The following is an 18,799-nucleotide window of genomic DNA, read 5'->3' as shown; positions in this document are numbered from 1 at the left end:
ATTATAAGGTGAGAAAACACGCATTTGCTTCAACTCAGCCTATTTCTTGCCTTTGGATGAAGGACCGACTTCCTGAACTATGAACCACTCTGCTTTCACGGGTGGTAAGTTACTTTAGGAAGACGTATCCCCATTCATACTGGAACGGTGGAAACTGAGAAGTACAAACACGCGACCATGTCTCCACCTGTGGCGTGAGTTACGGATGGCCAGAGTGACCAGGAAGCTTGTGGCCAGCTTTTCAGCCACCACACCGGGAGCGCGTGCCGTGAAGCTGACTTACCGCTGTGCGTCCTCCACCTGCACACCCACCGAATGGTACTCCCGCAGCCCGCGGCTCTCCGTGTCGGAATCTGCTGCGCTTTCCACCTGGTTCAACACAGAACACCTGGTTTAGAGCCAAGACGAGGGACCCCTGCCAGGGACTTGCTTTGTGTGTGTTCGTGTGCTGTGATCAATCACATGTATATCATTAATGCAGCGCCACAAACAGAGGGAAATGCACTCATGTTGGTGTCATTTTGCTGCTGCTGTGTTTTGTCAAATTTTACACAAGTACTTGAACTCAACACTGAACTTCGGTCTTTTAAAGGTATGCAGATAAAATCACCAGTTCAGCTCAGGTGAAAAGTCGGCTTTGTCGGATTGCATTATTATAGAACTCACGAGGGCTTATCACACCCCACAGTGAAGAAAGTCAGAGCTGCAGGAAGCAGACAGCCAACAAGGAGGCGACTCGACAGGACTGTGCTGAGGGCAGCAGCCACGCACACACACGGAGAGGAGCCCAGGCCGTGAGCAGGGACGCGAGGTAGTGGCCCCGCCAACCCTACTGGGGCTGTGTCACACCTGCTAAAAGGACTGTGCCCAGCAGGGCGATGTCAGAAGAGGACAGGATCTGTGATGCCACACAAGGTCCTCACTGGCTGTATCTGTCCCAAACCTCCCCAAACCCACGGAGAATCAGAAGGGTCACCAGCTGTGTAAAGTTAACACAGGAGGGTCTTCTAGCCAAGCACATTTTGTAAAACAAAAAACAAAAAACCACAACCAAAACCCAGAGTTCTCAGTACGAAAAGTCTGTGGAGCCAAAGGTGAGTGTAGTCATAAATATTATCTGAGCTACTCAACTGTCCCTTTCCTTTTTCATAAAAAATATTGCCAACTAATAAAATTTAAAAAAAAAAATATTGCCTGTTGTAGCAATAGAACTTCAACTGCAATCCAGAATGTCATAGCAGAGTTGTAAGACACGCCTTTTCTTAGGACTGTTGATGACCGCTACGAGGACAAGCGATAAATCGTCACACACGCAGTTATGTCGGTTATGAGAGAAAAGTACGTAACCACTGGGACCGTGGCTCGTGATGGCGCAGAGGCTAAGCGATGCCACAAGGCCAACTCAATCTGTGGCTCACAGAAGTGATGACGCTACCCGCTGACATTTATTCTCTGCCCACCAGGCACCAGCCTCTGTGCTAAGAGTGGAACAGACATTTTGCACACAGTCCACTGTTGTGTCTAGCCACACTGCACAGCTGAGGGATCAGAAAAGGTACCTTCCCCGGGTGCAGAGCTTGTCGGGGCGGAGCCAGGGCTCATGCCTGGAGCCCTCTGACCGCAGAGCCACGCTCTGTGCTGACTGACCCTCTGTGGCCAGATAAATACGGCCACAGGAAGACCCTGGAGGTCACAGCTAGTCACTGACTGTGGAGAACGGGCAGGTACACCCATTCTTTCTTGGCATAATTCTGAAAACATGCCCTGGAGTTGCAGCACCTGTGTGTGTGCTGACAGCTGGGAGAGGAAACAGGCTGACACTCCTGGAGGAAAAGCCTCAGCCTGTGATCGCCATGTCTCTTCCTAGTTTTAGGTGGGCATGGCTTTAATGTTTCATTATTATTCGTGCTGGATGTGAAGACTGTTATCACTATTATTTTACACGAGAGGATCTCAATGAGAATCAGTGTGTTCAGGATCACGTTCCATGTGAGTGCAGACGCTCCCTGTGCGCTAACTGCATGCTGTTCTGTTTCACGAATGTAACTCAGTCTCTGCTGGAGGGATGATTTGCTTATTTTTACTTTCCTGCCGTTATAAATGATGCTGCTGTAATACATGCCTGCATGTGTGTGTGAATGCAAACTTTTGTGAATACACTCACAGCCTGTGTGTTTGCTGGGTCAGAGGTGTCGTCTTCTACAGTTTGGGTAGATATTGTCAAATTCGATAGATACACAATGTGGGTGAAATGAGTTTATACTCATACTTTTAGAGAGATTTTTGTAATGGAAAGAGCACTCATTTTTATCATAAGGATGGTCAGAATATTTGCCACTTTTAGGATTCTAATCTAAAGAAATTATCTTGAATTCTGACAAATGTGTGAGGTATTCATCATAGTATTATTTATAAAGTGAAATGCGGAAAAACGGGGATGGCAAAGTAGGAGAACAGTTAACATGCAGTAAATTAGGATTTACTCAGCACAGAGCACCGCCCATTGAGATGACAGTTATATGCGCTGTAACATGAAGGGTGCTTATGTAACAATGACTCTAAACCTGCACATGAGCGGACAGCACGATACAACCATAAGGTGTGTGTACATAAAACACACATTCACAGATACGTAAACATGCTATGGACGTGACTGTGTTTGCCTCCGACAGCCTGCACATGGCCGGCAGGGACACGGCAGACACAAAGGTGCTGTATTTCCCGCAGGACCGTTCCCAAGGTCAGACTTAAACATGATTTGCGGCCCTGCTTCTCTGAGGGGCTCAGAGCCCCTGGGGCACACGTAACCCAGGCTGCCGGTGGGACTGTGGTTCGTGAGTAAACCCACATTCTTAGGGAGGACATGACACTGAACCGTAACATGCGTTCCGAGGCTGTCAACAATCACCCCATGAGCTGGTGTGACAGTGGTGACCGCTCCCAGTTAACATGGGGCTGCTGGGACCCAGTGGCAGGGTCTGGGGACAGTTCCACAAACACACACACAAAGGAAAAGTAAAAACTCTGCATAGCAGACAAGCAGCACATAAAAACACACAAGAACACAAAGGGATGCGATGTCACCAGTGTCGTGAAAAGAGTGAGGTCGGGCCAGGTCCGATGACAGCACGCAGGGCCCTGCAGCTGTGACCCCAGCCCAGGAAATGGGTGTGAGTGCCCCTGGTGACAGGGACAGAGGGCATCATGGCTGCTTGTTGGTGGCTTGTTCAGGGCCCTAGTACACGTGCAGCGGTGGGAAGTCTCGTTGATGGGCACAGAAATTCTGTCCCGTCTGCGTGCAGACAGTGCCCCCCTGCCATCCCTGCCCCACCAGCTGTGGTTCTGGGAAGTGAGCCTGCAGACGGGCCACCATCAGCCCCCAGGGCAGCTTCAGCCTAGTCTCCTGGCTGCCGGCCGCCGCCGCCTGTCTGCCCGAGTGGCAGACAGGGCACTGCTCCCGCCCTCGTCCCGTTTCTCTTCTTTGGCACCCGGGCTACGCGTTCCCACCCTGTTGGCTACTGTCTGGCCATGTGCCTTCAGGCAGGTCACTTACTCCTGAGCCTTGGTTTCCCCACCTGTAACTTGGATGTGAGAACCGCTGGCACACGGGGTCCTGAGGACCAGGCACATGGTGGGGAGCCCGGGACAGTGACGTGGCCACCACCTGCCTTTCTGCGTGTCACTGCCATTACCTGACTCGGGGCCTGACAACACTGACACGTCCTCAGCCATCGCTCTAGCAGCCCTTCAGCTGCTGCCACGGCCACTTCCTTGTCTCTGCGTTCGTGGCCTGAGTTGGCTGTCTACCCTCTTCTGCCTTCCACCCTGGGCTCTTCTTATCTAACACTTGAGTTTCTGTGACGATGTTTTTTTGGCTTTTTAATGCACTTCACTGTGACCACAGGTTACGAGTGCACATAGGACTGTGCGCTCTTTTGCTGCCATGGAGGACAGCAGACGCCGTCAGACACGCGCATTCTTGCATCCACACTTGTCTCACTGCCCACTCACCCGCCCCCTCGCTTCCTCACATTCACGAGCACTCGCTATGTGCCAGGCACTGTGCTGGGTGTAGGGTTATCAAAGGCGAAGGGACAGGCCGGCCATCGCTGAGCACGAAGTCTGGGGACAGTGTCCAGAAAGGCTTCCAGGAGGGCTAATGTGTGAGCTGCGTGCCAGTGGGTGGGGGAGGGTGTGGGTCGGGGCGGGCACTCTGGCAGCAGCGCGGGCCTGGCGGGGGCACAGCATGGGCTACGGGAGGGAAAGGACACCGGGCTCCAGGGTGAAGGCACATCCTCTACCAGCCCAATCATGTCACGTGACGGGTTTCGGAATTATGTCCCCACTATGTTCACATAAGTCAGGACACGTGCTCACAAGGTGACATCCCACCCCTTCTTGTGGGGAGAGGGCAGCCAGGAGAAAGCCTGGGAAGGTGGCAGGTGAAAAGAACATGAAGTCCTCTGGTTAATTTGGGGACCTCATAAGGGTCTTGAGCTGTGACTTGGCGGCCAGAACGATCGGCAGGAGCCCTGACTGTCCTATGTGCTGCGCTGTGGTCACAGCAAGTTACGGGGCTGTGTGAGCCCCCTTCACTGTCATGGGTGGGACGCTTACACACGGGGTGCCAGGGTCCCCTGCACTAACGGGACCTCCCAGCACAGTGCCTGGCATATAGAATCAGGACAGGCAACAAGAGCAGTTGTATGGAAAGTCCAGAGAAAGGAGATAAATAAATTCATGCGTTCCGGGCTGTGAGCATGTTGTACTTACATCTGACCTTGGGTAGGGCTGACGCTCTGGGAACTCAGAGTCCTAAACAAAACAACGAACCACAGTGTGGGGGCCTGCTTGCAGGACTGGGCCGTGGCGCCCCCCAGCCTGCTCCCCGTCCCTCGTCCACGGACGCCCAGTGCGTTCCCTCACTCACTCAGTCAGGTCTGCTCGCCCTCCTCCCTGGTGGCCGTGAAGCCCCCTGATTTTTATAACTTCCGCTGGACACAGACACCCTGCCTCACCGTGTCACAGGACCTGGTAGGGGACAGTCGCCGAGACAGATTGAGGGGAAGTTTCATTGGGGTGAGGAGTGTCCTGTGTCGTCCCTGCGCTGGGAAGTGAGTGGGGACCTGGCCCTGTGTCTCAGAACAGGCCCTACCATGTGCTCAGAGTGGATGCGCTGGACCGAGCTGGGGTGGGTGGGAGGTGGGAGGGAGATGGCGGTGCCACTGCTCAGAGCCCCGGGGGGCACTGCCAGGTCTGCGTCTCGGGCAGGGGTTTGGGGCCCCCGGCAGTCTGAGACCATGGGACAAATGTCCTGCAGCGGACAAAGCAGGCCCCGGGCGGCCCACGTGGGGTGACGCTGGGCACCGTCCCCTGTCCTGTCCTCTCTTCTGTCCCTCTATGTTCACAGCACCTCCCCCCACTTACCTGTTTGGCTGCAAGACTGGAAAGCTTTTGAAACATCACTTTCAACAGGAAATTCCTTCTGAAGCATCAGTTACCTATTTCCATGCTAAGTAGCCAGTGGTCCCTCGACAATGTACTGGGTGGGGAGGGGACCTACGGGTGGCAGAGCGGGCATGGGACGGAGACCTGAGTGGCCCTGGGGGGCTGCTCGCCTACTGCACCTATAGCCTTGCAACATGAACAGAGACCTGCCTGGTGCCTGTGGCCCTCAGGGGCCTGTGGGTCTGTGGGGACCAGCGCGCTGGCAGAGGCTACCTGGATGCTGATGGAGGCACGTGTGCCCCTGAGGAAGTCCTCGGCCTTGGATGCCAGGATGGCCTTGTCGCCAGTCCGTGCTGGGCCGCTCTGGCTGTCGGACGCGTGGCGCTGGGCAGCGGCCGTCTCTAGGGCCAGACTCATGGCCTTGTTGCTGTCCAGACTGTCCGTGGAGTTGTAGAGGCCACGGCCATCCTGGGGCCACGGGGATGTCCTTTGGGCACGGCTGTCCTGGTAGGCGTCCTGTGTGGACTCCGTGCTGCTCTGCGCTGTCACCGAGATCAGAGGCTTGGAAGTGGTCCGCGGGGGTACGGGGGGTGGAGTCTTCTTGTAATTTGTGTACGAGATAGCTGTAAGGAGAACAGGAGTCCCAAGTCAACAGAAGTGGATGTCCCCTCCTCCCCCGCACAGAGAGTCGGTTGGCAGCGTCCCGTGTCCACCCCAGGACCCATCACGCAAGTCCGTTCCCAGTGTCCAGCCTGAGAAAGCAATGCAACAAGGGGACGCTGTGTAGCAGGAGTCTACATGCAAACGCTCCCAACGGTTACAAGGAGGCGAGAAGTCCGGCAACAGCAACAAGGCAGTTGCTCCATAATTTTCACACAGCTCACGGCATCGGGGAAAATGCTCATTCTGTAACGCTGGAAAAAGGCAGGATACACTAAGTTATCTCCAGACTGACAACATATTTGTGAAGGATTACAAGACCCTAAAACCGTCAGTCTTGGTCTTACTGTGTGACAATATGGGCGACTAATTTCTCTTACATTTTTCTGTATGTCCTAAAAATGCTTATAACGCACAGGCATCCCTTCTATAATGGAGAAAATACTGTAAGTAATATCAGAAGGTGGTTTGCTCCCATGAGTACACTTACTGGTTATAAACACAGTCAACTGAGAAGAAACGCCATGTCTCCAAATCCATCCCACCCAAATCCCCTCACCTCTGCCCGCAAACAGCCGCTTCAGCTCGTTTACCCCGCCTGGTGCACACGGGCCGCACAATGACTCTGCTGAAGCAAAGCCGAAGCATTTGGAGGTGAGACTGTGTTCGGGTCTCGTACATGCTGCCCAAGAGTCATCAGGGGTGTTTGCCCAGCTTAGGCGTTACTGTTGTCACAGCAAAGGCTGGGCATCCTAGCACCCGTTTGGTGTGAGTGGGTTTCCCATCACTGCTGCTTATTTTTCTGTATCTGGAAGCGAAGAACCGACAGAAGTGCCTCTGAAAGGGAACCCAGGTGCCCCTCGTCACAGCGCCACGCAGGCAGGCTGTGTGCAGGCTGAGGGCTGCGGGCTGGCTCCACGCCCAGACGCGCACAGAGCACGGACGTCCTGGAGGGGACTGAGCGGCGTCTGTGGGGACAGACTGAGCAAGCGTCCTGCTGCGGCCGTGGAAACACCATTTCTGCTGCTCTGTTCCCAGGGACTTCCATGTCCCCGCCTAGTCATCAATTATTGTTTAATCTGTGTGGGTGGATTTCCTAATAAATACTCAAATAAACATGGGCAAATAAAACAAAATGAGTTTTTCATGTCAGGACGATAGAGTTTTAAGGCATAAAATTGCACATGAAAATGCATGAAGTTGATACGTTTTTAAAAGAATGCGTGGGAAAGAGATCTGAGGGCAGAAAACAGAGGCAGGAAGACGGTTACTAGGAAGGAGGCTTTGCACTTTGTCTACACCAGAAAAACATCTAAAATCATCTGTTTGTTTGAGGACTTTTTCCCTGAATGTGAACCAGCCTCCAAAGGAAAATGGTTGGAAATGGCTGTATTCCAGGCCTGATTCCAGGGGACGCAGAGACGCTTACGATAAGGGTCCCACCCTCAAAGCTCGGCCTCTCCCGCCCCCTGGTTGGGCTTTTCCTCCTGGACGGCCTCTCAGGCCGCCTCCTGTCCGCCTCGCCACCTCTGCCCTCGGCCAGGGCGACCTCACATCCTCACCATGGCCTGTCCCACCCTTGGTGTGAAAGTGGCTCAGCTCTTCCGGGTGGTTTAAGGGGCCCTTCGTGTCCACCTGGTGTCCGTCAATCTCACATGCGTTCACCCCTCGGCCTCGCACTCCTGAAGAAACTGCTCCAAGCCCTGGGTCAAAAGGACTGTTGGGCGGGAAGATGGGAAGAGGCTGTGGCTGGGAGCACTGTTGGCAGAGAAAAGGGGAGGGGGAGGAGGCCTCACCCGCAAACGCTGGGCCCCAAACGCACAGCTGATCTCCAGCACACACACGGGGCTCCATGCTGGACTGCGCTGTCCAGTCGCGCAGACACATTTCAGTGACCTGAGCTGCTACGGTATTGAAACATCTAAACCACAAGTAATGCCAGTTTCTCTGCGGCACCAGCAGTTTCAGCTGCTCAGCAGTTACGGCAGCTGGTGGTCTCTGTACGGACAGGGTGGCTGGTGTACGTTTTCCCCGGCAAAGTTAGCACCAGGGTCATCCTCCTACCTGGCCCCCAGGGGACAGAAGGCCAATGGAAGTGACCACAGGGCTTCCCTGTAGGCCTCCAAAGTGCTGGGTTGGCACATCTACTGAAGGAGAGTTTAGAGAAACACATTTTATTTGAGATATGCGAACTTGAATGAGATGCAACACACGGCTGGCCAGTCTATACTTCTATGTGATTTCGAGTCATCTCAAATGTGAACACATGATTCCTTCAAACATGCCTAATTCTGCATGTACACCTGTAGGGCTGGACACCACTTCTGAACTCAATCACTGGACGTCCTCTGCAAGCCAAAAAGGACATTTAAAATTTAGCCTTATACCGAATAAAGCACAAATACGTAATCCAGATGAAGGATGTTTCTAGCAGCAAGCATTGCATTCTGTTTGGATGTAACAGCCACACTGAAATACACTGCACTCTCTGACTTAGAAATTCAAAGATAACAGCATAAGAGGAATTACAGTAATCGAGCCCACGGATGTCTAAATGAGAGTCTGGATAGTGGAGAAACCAAACTTTGAAGATGAAAGATTCAGCATAAAAAATTACAGCTATTTTGACGTTTTAATTAATGTTACTCTCAGAACACAAGTGTAAAGCAAGCAGGACCTAACAATCGCACCCCAAAGGCATGTACACAATGGTTTCCCAAAAGTCACAAAAACTTACGTGGGTCATCCAAGGTCTGGGGCAACATTGATGGGTGAGCAGCAAAGACTCAGAGCTCAAACATGCTAATTAGCAAGAAATTATAGTCTAAGCAGCATTTAACATCCTGCAGACAGAGGGAAGTGATGACAGCTGCTTCACTGTTCGAGATACTTCCTGTTTTCACTTTAAATATCTAAAAATCACATTACATAATAAGAACTTGGAGTTTTCTAAAGAAATACTGAGAACGAACCAACTTTAATGATGTGAAGAGTCATGCAAGTTTCCAAGCACACAATGTTCAAAGGGCCAGGCAGTAAGTAAAATGATCACCCAAAAAGGGGACAGATACGTGAGCAGAGGCAGCATGCACTGGGGTCTGATGATTGGGCAGCGAGATGAAACAAGAAAGCATGGTGTGGTGCCCTCCAAATTAACTGTTTGCTAGGATGCAATTATGTCTCCAGTCTTTGAAAATGGGAAGCTTTAAACTTAGATGAAAAACATTTTTGCAAAGAATGATTATTTTCAGTGGAAACATTGACAGATCAATAACAGTGACACAACTGGGTGGCAACTGGGTGACTTTGATTAATCTGTTGTTTGAGAAGTTGTAAATTGTATAACAGATGCACCTGTCGTATGTCTTCACAATTGGTGTGTTTGTGTGTGTGTGTGCGTGTGTGTGTGTGTGTACTTAGTTTTATTCGAGACACTTAATTTTGAACAGAGTCCATGTTAAAGTGGTTCCAGAATTATATTTTCACTATCAAAATTTGGGGAGGGGTATGTCATGTGGGGTGTCATGTAGGGTCTCAGCTCCCACTCCCCAAACAAGAATGCAGGACATGGTGAGGCCAAAAAGGAACACCCACAGAGCCATAGATGGGGGAGTCACACCACTATATTCTCGCTGGCAGCTGCGTTGGAGACACAGGAAGAAGGAGCCACACTATCTGCAACCTGCCGTCCACTTGTCTCTGCCAACCAACCAACCAACCCCACTTGCTAGCTGCAATCCGCTCTTGCTACCTCAGCCACCATCTTCTTCCTAGCCCTCCATTTTCTGCTAGTGTAGCCACGGAAGTTATATTAGTGGCCAGTGGCTCACTGGTTACAGCTGACGGCCAATTAGCCACAGCTGATGGCCATCCAATCACAGTTGATGGCCATTTACTGCCTGAGCCAGCACCTTTCCACGTGAGGCTGGGAGCTTGGAAACTGCACTCCTGGCTCTGTCCCCACAGGGTACTTCTTAGGTGGTGTTTTGTCTGATGATGAAATCACGGATTTCCATGTCTGCACAGAGCCAACAGTGAGTGCATGGCTGCCGACCTACATACATCAGTATATGCAGAGTCACTGCTGTCTCCTTATTAAGGAAAAGAAAAGGGCTTTCCATGACAAAAAATCAGTATAATAATAAAAAAAGGGTACTTGCAAGAGAAAAAACAATAGCTAACTTCTGACTAAACTTACTGATGCTCAGGGAATACACCCTAAATATCGTCAGGTTCTCCTACAGAGTGTAGCAAGAAACTCGGAAGGTTCCCAAACCTACAATACGGATGACACATCATAACCTCCAGGCGAGCCCCGCACCTGGGCCGGCATTTGGAACGGCCTCTGTGCCTGTCTCCTTGAGAGCAAGTGGTCAGATGGCGGACGGCTGCTGAGCCAGTAAATCAGAGAGCTGCGTGGGCCAGAGGTCCTGCGTGCACACTCGGAGCCTGCCGGGAGCCATACGCCCCAGCAGTCTGCACTAGCTGAGCACGGCCCACTCCTCGTGTGGCCAGAAGGGAAGCGAGAGGGGCTGGACGTGGGGAGGCTGTTCTGGCACCATGGTTAGGGGGCATCAGGCTGCAGGCTCCCCCTACCTTCTGCAAAAGGGGTAGATGGCTGTTTGCTAACAAAGCTGCCAGACCCAGTGCAAGGAGCACACCCTATGCAAACAGGGGTGAGCTCTGAATTCCTGCTTTGTCCTAGTCGCTGAAACAGACCTGCCCCAAATCCCCATCAATAATACTACCACGAACACCAGGCGCTTCTGACACACGGCAGCAATGGGCTCCCGGCAGCCCTCTGCTGTCTCGGGAAAGCGTGTCCCTCACTCGCAGGAGGCACAGGGCACGGAGACAACCAGCTGGCATGAGAGCAAACGCACAGTGAGTCCACCCTGTAGCAAGGCTTTGAGATAAGATCACAGACTGCACTCGGGCCAAAGTGGCAGTTTACTGTCCTTTTCAGAAGCCGCTCCTAGTGTGGTGGCCAGCAGCTGACTCCTGTTACTGTGTTCCAGCTCACACTTTAGTCTTTATTTAAAAAACAACCCGACCTGGACTTCTGGAGCTTCTTGAAATGAGTAATGCCAGTTCTATAATGAGGTATAAGATGTCCCACGCGCCATCCACAGAAAGACTGAGCCATTAATTTACGCATCCCCCAAATGTTTATTTATGACCTACGGCATGCTGGGTGTTCCTGATGTCACATGGAACCTTTTAAACTGTCACTCTCCTTTAAACTCAGAAAAATCATTCGCAGAATGAAAGCCATCGGCAAGCTGGCAGCAGTACTCACATCTTATGGCAGTTTAGAGAGAAAAACTTCCTGGGCTCTGAGCTTGGGAAAGTGACCGGATTTGCCTGTCAGCACCGTTCCCCCAAATGCGCTGCATGTGACCCCAAATTATGCTGAGTGGGGATTTTCTTGGTAGCACTGGCCACCTTGAGCCTGAGTGGATGCCACTGTGTCACAGGGGCCACTGTCCACATCGTTGCAAGGAAAGAAAACTAAATAACTGACACTAAGCGATTTGATTTTAAAGTATTGTTACCATATTTCTTTTTTCCTGAAGGAGCAAAGGTATTTTCTTTTCAATATTCTCATAATATTTTATAATTTTGTGAATTTAAATAGCCTGTTTTAATTTAATGCTTTCTAAACTAACATATTGTAAGGAGTAAAAGCCATAGAATCCATGCTTTTTAAACATATTTTGAGACATTAAATGTATACAAGTAGTAAATTTAATTCTCTATTGTGGCCTAAATTTTTGTCATCCAATATCCCTGTGTCTTTAAAAGAGAAGTACGTTTTTAAAATATATGGAAATTAGAATTTGTTTTGTTTGTTTTAATAGTATGTTCTTTTGTTGGAACTTGTCTGCTCAGGGTGTTGGGAGGGAAGGAATTCATTCAGGGCGGCACCTACACTGATTAGAGGCAGAGCAATCAGGGGAGGCTTCCTGGAGAAGGCTGCTGAGTTGAGGTCATGTAGCGAGGGAAGAGGCAAAAAGCCCAGGGAAGCAAATTCTGGGCTGAACACACAGCGGATGCGAAGGAACAGAATGGGGCGATTTCGGGGGGAGTGAGAGCTGGTGGGGTGACAGGGCAGCTGGAGGGCTCGCTGGGCTCAGTCCCTGTAGAGGGCAGCAGCCTTTCCTCAGTGGGAACAGGAGACCAAGAGAGGGCGTGAGGCGGAAATGCTGGGACCCGACTGTATTTTGGAGAAGGGAATCCTGGAGGCGGTGTGGAGGCACGATGAGGGCGGACGGGAAGTCTGAGCAGGGGCCAAGCAGGGGACCAGGCAGAGGCCCAGGTGGGCATGGTCGCAGCCTCAGCAGACCCAGCGGGAGGCTGTGCCGCAGGGAGGGAGCCTGGACACACGTGAGCTGGTGTCCTCACACCTGGTAGAGATGACGCCTCTACCCCCAGCGGTGCTCTCACTCATGTATTTACTCGGTGCTGATTTAGGTCACAGGATATAAACCACCCACCTGACTGGCTTACTTATCCTCAGGTTAAACAATTATTTCTTGTAACCAGTCGTGAGGACAACACGGGATGTCCTGCATGATCTCCGACTAAATCCACACGCCTGTATCTCCCTGTAGTCCTGCTTAGGTGACACATTGTTACAACTGTAAACGGTGTGAATCTGGACGAGGAGTCAGAACCTGTGGCTCCAGTTTCAATCCCACAGGGGCAAGTGGACCCTGACGCGCTCACCTGTACGGGGACAGAATGACAGAATTCACTGGACACTGTGTCATGCGGGGTCACAGCTCCCGCTCTCCACACAAGAACGCAGGACATGGTGAGGCCAAAAAGGAACACCCACGGAGCCATAGGTAGGGGACTCACACCACTATATTCTCGCTGGCGGCTGGTTTGGAGACACAGGAAGCAGGAGCCACATGATCTGCAATCTGCTGTTGGGTTCTCTGCCTGCCAACCAACAAACCAACCAACAAACACAGCGACGGCAGTTATATCAGTGGCTAATTGGCTAACTGGTTACAGCTGACGGCCATCTACTACCCGAGCCAGCACCTTCCCACGTGACGCCGAGAGCCTGGAAACTGCTCTCTGGGGCTCTGTCCCCAAACACTGCACGGCTGTTTCTCCTGGCCCACGCAAGTGGACAGGTGGGTACTGCTAAGAGAGGCGTTTTGGAAGGAGAGAGCACATTGTTTATTAGGGAAAATCTTTGGGAATACATTTGTTCTTGCTCTCACATGGAGTTCCCTGTTCAAATGCACAGCTGTTTCTGAAACCTGGGAAGCACACGTTTAACCCCCACACGCCTGTTCTGTGGACACACATTAGACACTGGCCCTTGGGAGGCGCCACTGGACGCTGGCTGCTCGTCCTCCTTCCACTCAGTGCTCGTGTCCATCCCAACCCCGCACCGTCTCCGCCAATGCTTCTTGGGCTCCCGCCTCTGCCAGGTCCTGTAGGTGTCCATCCTCTGTGTGCAGGCACTAACACTCTGACTTCTCTCACTGGTCCTGACTGTTCCACTTCCCTGGCCAGAGGGTCTCCAGCAGGAGCAGATAAAGCAACAGATGATTCTCTGATTGTGGCTCAAAGAAAAGATGGCAATGAAGTCACAGAGTATGTCCACTTTTACATGTTCAGGCTGCGTATCTTGACTTCTTGTAAAACGCACATGTCCGTGGAAAGGACAAGCAGCAAGGAGGATTTCTGCAGAGCCCTTCTTACCCTTCAGAGGTCTCAGCGCTGCAGTCAGACGCACCCCGAGGCAAATGTCCTCTCTGCCTCAGATTCAGGGAGGGGTCTGCTTCAAAGGCCTGACCATGGCTCCCCTCACAACAAAGAGCTTCTCAGGGCTTCACACAAACACCAGCGCTGGTATTTTCTGAGCCGAAATCCTGGCGGTGACCGTGACAGCCACGGGGACATTTGCGGGAGTGTCTGGGCTGACGGATCACACACAATGTCCCCACGTTCCAGTTTCTGGAATCACAGCACAGATCTATGCTGCCACGCAGGGCAGACACGACGGGAGGAAAACCCCTGCACCACATCACGTGGGCTCCCACCTGGCCACAGGTGAGGTGTTTCTTGCACGGTTGCCTGGCAGCCGCTGAGGACTTGGTTTCGTATCATCGGCGTGAACTTGAATTTCTTACCAGGATTCGTGGAACGTGCCGAGAAGAGCACTGACCCCGGCGTATCTGTCTGAGACTGTATCAACGCTCACACGGGACCGGGTTCCAGCGAAGACATTATGCATGCATGCATGCATGCATGCATTCATTCATTCATGCACTCAACCAGTATCCACTGAAATCCTGGTCGGGCAGACACAAAAATGGCCCCAGATGTTCATGTGTGGGTCCCTGGCACATTACATGGTGAGAGGCACTTTGCCGATGTGATTGAAGCTGGGAAATGATTCTGAATCAGGTGAGTGGGCCCCATGGAACCACCGGGGCCTCACCCAAGGGAGACAGGTGGGGCTGAGTCAGAGCACATGTGACGACGGTTGGGACCAGCTCACAGTCCCGTGTGGGAGCTGAGGAAGGCAGTCAGACTCCAGAGGCTTGAGGCTAGCTCAGACACCGGAAATTATTACGTACCCTTGGGAGATAAGTCACTCTACAAACAATCAAATAAAAATGAGCTTATGGCAGTTTCCTCTGTCAGCTTTGTATGGATTTTCCCTTTGTCTCAATGACTTCTAGAATCAGTAGTGACATATGTTGAGAAAATTTTTGACCCAGAGAAAAATCATTATAACCTAATTTTACAGCATTTTCCTCCATGACATCAATAACATTCTCTCCCTAGAAAAATCGAGTGAAATGCATATTTAGACAAGTAAATCTGTCTGATAAATCATTACACAGATGAGAAGGAAACCATGTGTGAAATGAAAGTTAGATATTTTCAAAACCACTTCATTTAAAGGGAGGACACTAATCAATGAGGAGTTTGTCATAATGAGGGGACAGTGGGGTGCAAACACGCGTGTGGTCACGCTGTGCGCCCTCGTCCCAGCTGACCTCCTGGACTTGAGATGGGACACAGCTGCTGCGGCCGAACCACCAGGTGCTTTTGGGTGCTCAGGGAACAAACAGGCACCCAAGCCCCAGACGCGCCAAGCATTCCTGCAGCCCCAGCCTGTCAGAGCTTAAAAGAGATACTGAAAACTGTATTTCTACATCCTTAACAAACCTTCCACACATCATTTTAAGAGATGATTATTGCTATATGAACATTACAATTACATATTTGCATCTTACAGAAGGTGAGACAACCTCATGACACCAACTGTGGCTTTTCAAGGATGCAAAAAAAAAAAAAAAAATCCTATTAAATAAGTCCTATTCTTCAAAAAAATCAGTGTGAATGTTTCAGAAAATAACTTTTCTGGAATTGTTTTCAAGAGGTAGTTTTAGAACCATCAGAGAAAATCAATTTGTCAAAATAATCTTTCTTTCTCTGCGCACACTCACATACACATGTTGACAAGGGAAGCCATTAGATGTTGGTGGCAGTATAGGGTCCCCAGCTGTGTGGACAGCCACTGAAACTCGTTCTCCCAGGGCCAGGAAGCTCTGTCCCTACTCGGGTGTCTCTGTTTTCCAGACAGGGATGTTTTCATTTCTCTGGCATCTTTCACCCTCTTACTGAACAGACTTGTTGCATGCCAGCTCAACTCTAATTAGGCAAGAAGTGTTGTAAGTATTTAACAGATAAAGCTTAGAGTAAAACAGAAAGTGAGGAACTAATGATTTAGCTGCACTCACACTTCTTCAAAATAGCAGCTTGTAAGGGACAATGCTATGTCCCCAGTGTTTTCCATTCTCTTACTGGATTCTCAGGCCGTCCCCACCTCTGGCCACCCCCAAAGGTCTGGAAGAAATTCTGAGTCAATAACTATGCCAAGACCCAGGAGAAACTTTGAAGAGAAGCACCTTTCATAATTTATTTGGTGCATACGTTTTGGGAATACAAAATGTACTTGGTAAAATGGTGTGTACATAAATTAGAATTTTAGTCTCAGTTCTGCACTGGTTCTTGCATTATTTCTATGAAACCTGTTTTATTTTTATTTCCCCTATAATGCCAGCTCTAAAACAAAAAGTCATTTTTACTAGGTAATTATTGTTTCAAAGCATTTCTGAAGACCATTCGTGCTGAGTTGTTACTTGCTCATAAGAGACGCCCGACAAATGGCGGACCTACCAGTAACGGTCTCTTGGAGTGCGTGTGTTTAAATGCGGTGATCCTAAAGCTCCCTGATTCCCTAGGTTTCTAGTTTGCTCACTGTTCACGTTTCTTTTTCTCACAGGGTAGAGCGTGAGAGCTGTCCCTGCCTTCACGAAAGGGGAAGCAAGTGGGACAAGACACCTAAGAGCAGAGCCAGAGGCCCGCAGGCCACCTGTAGGCCCCCTGGTGGCACCTTGAGGAACTGGCGGCCTGTAGGCGTCACCCGGACCAGCGGAGGGCACTGCCCTCCACTCCTGGGCCGGGCCTCCCCAGTGGGGCGCACCGCTGCCACCCAGAGCCTCCTTCTGCTCCCCCTCCCCAGGGTTGGCCGTCAGGATCGCATCTCCTTGGGCGCCACAAAGGACCTGAAAACATCTCTGAGAATCAGTCCTTGGGCCACTCCTCCTCTGAACCCCTCAGAAAGCTGACAAGACCCGGGGTGGTGGGGCAAGCTGTGCGTCCAGGCTGTCCCCACCAGCCCGCTGGGACCGTGTCCCCCCAGGTGCACGACAGCTCAGGGCTTAGGCAGTGGCGTGACTCGTGCAACTTGTTAACTCCGTGTCGGCGCCCCAAATTCTTGCCGAGTGCTTCAGCGCGCAAACAAAACGCGGTTTGTCCCCTTCTCCCACTCTGGTTCCCACGCCAGTTATCAGGAAGAACATTCCAGTTCGCCTCAGAACTGCCCTCTGATACCTGGCCGCGTCCCACGCCTGTGACTCTCAGGTCACACCGCTGCTCGGCCCAGGCGGCCGTGCTGAGCCTGCACGCGTAGCGGGGCGACCTTCCACGGAGTGCCCTGTCTCGCGGGTTTCTCCAGCCGAGCATACTCCCTGTGCTATGACACCGTGCAGTGAAATACCAGGGAGGGATATTTAGGTCGGCGGTTCATTTCCAGGGCGTGGACGTGTTTCCCGAAGAACTGGAGGAAGCGGTGCCATTGAGTCGCAGAGCCCGCGGATGCTCAGTGACTTTCCATTAGCGATCGCTTTGCTTCGCAGCCGTGAGCCCCGTGTATGGATCTGCGGACCCAGCAGCGGAGCCGGACACCGCGGGAGCCCAGGAGCCGCTGCTCTCACTGCGGTCGATTAAACTTCGACATTTAAAACACAACCACCTTCCAAATATCAGCGCCTACATTTTTTTCCTCTACGAAACTTTACAAGTTATACTTGATTATTTCTAAAAACCTTGATAATAGATTTCATTCTAAGAAAAAGAACAGTTAGCTATGAAAGACATGTTTCAAAGCACCCTGGCAGATATGACAGTGTCACACACGATGGGAAAGTCACGGCCTCGCAGAGTAAAGGACGCGGTGGCGAAGCCCCGCCCCTCCTGGGCAAGCTGGCACACCTGGGGGGGCGGGGGGCGGTCCTTACCTGCGGAGGCCCTGACGGCCGAGGGCACAGCGGAGGGCGTCATCGCGGGAATGCACTCGTCGTCCTGGGCGTAACCGGCTTGGATGGCTCGCAGGTAGCTGTGGCTTCGCGTCCGGAAGCAGCCGGGCAGGTCCAGCGCGTCCATGGCCTGGGACTCCGCCTCGCTGAAGACGGACTCGCACACCGACTCGAGCTGCCCGTTGACCTCGGCTTCGCTCATCTACGACACACGGGGCACAGTCAGCGAGAGGCCCGGGCGCACGGCCGCGCCGCACCCGATCCCATTAGTCTTGTGTATTCAGCGTCATTAGCCCGAAATCGGCAACGGGAAGCTCTGAAGCTTGGGAAATAGTTTACTGGGTCATTTCTTAGGAAACACTGAAAACACACGCAAGGCTTTGCTCAGTGGGGCAGCTCAGCGCTGCCCACGCGGCGCGCTGTCAGGGCAGGTCGGCTGCAGGGCCTGAGTGCGGGGCGGAGGACCGCGCGTGGCACCCGCTTTCCCCGAGGTTCCTGGGTGGTAATGCTCTCCTGTTTCCCATGAGCCAAATCCGGTTTTAAGTGGAAATGCAGTGAAGTGAAATTTGGCCCTAAGGCAAGACAATGGGGCTGGAGAAAGGGTGAGAATTTTAAGAATGAAAAGTGGAAACTGACTGGCAACATGTCACTGCTCACCGGTGGGCGGAGGCCGAGAAGCCCACGGCGCATGGGCAGATGTCAGCGACGCAGGGGTGATTTCGCCAGTGCGGGTGAGGGGCTCTGATAATGACCTCCCATCGCTGCTATATCTGGGGTCCGCCCCTCATGTGTATCGCATGCATGCTAACACGTAAGCCTGCGGGGTGCCTGCTGTTGATGCCAGCGCCCCAGCTCGTGGAGTCACATGCAGGAGAGAACAGAGTCAGGGCTCAGGGAAGAGCTGCGGCGGGCCTGCTAGAGCCTTGGCATCCCCTCCACATGGTCTCCCTGTCTGGCCGTCCGGCCCTGGGCTCACCGGGGGGCAGCGGGAGCCTGGGCCAGAAAACTGGGACTCATCTGGGCACCAGGGAGACCCCACTGTAAATCCACGC

General features: G+C 52.0%; 1 protein-coding gene across 6 annotated transcripts in view; it reads right to left on the bottom strand.

Moving 5' to 3' along the window:
- Positions 1–18,799, bottom strand: part of DLGAP2 (DLG associated protein 2) — a 442,191-nt gene that overhangs the window by 15,043 nt on the left and 408,349 nt on the right. For all 6 annotated transcript variants that reach the window (XM_074329259.1, XM_074329261.1, XM_074329258.1 and 3 more), the window contains 4 exons: positions 17,730–17,949; positions 5,722–6,071; positions 4,774–4,815; positions 284–369 (listed from right to left, as the gene is read on the bottom strand). In XM_074329259.1, the coding sequence (XP_074185360.1) occupies positions 284–369; positions 4,774–4,815; positions 5,722–6,071; positions 17,730–17,949 (698 nt within the window). The remainder of the gene's footprint in view (positions 1–283; positions 370–4,773; positions 4,816–5,721; positions 6,072–17,729; positions 17,950–18,799) is intronic.

This window comes from Rhinolophus sinicus, linkage group LG04 (genome assembly GCF_036562045.2).
Source record: "Rhinolophus sinicus isolate RSC01 linkage group LG04, ASM3656204v1, whole genome shotgun sequence".
NCBI lineage: Eukaryota > Metazoa > Chordata > Mammalia > Chiroptera > Rhinolophidae > Rhinolophus > Rhinolophus sinicus.
This window is presented reverse-complemented; position numbering and strand designations above follow the sequence as displayed.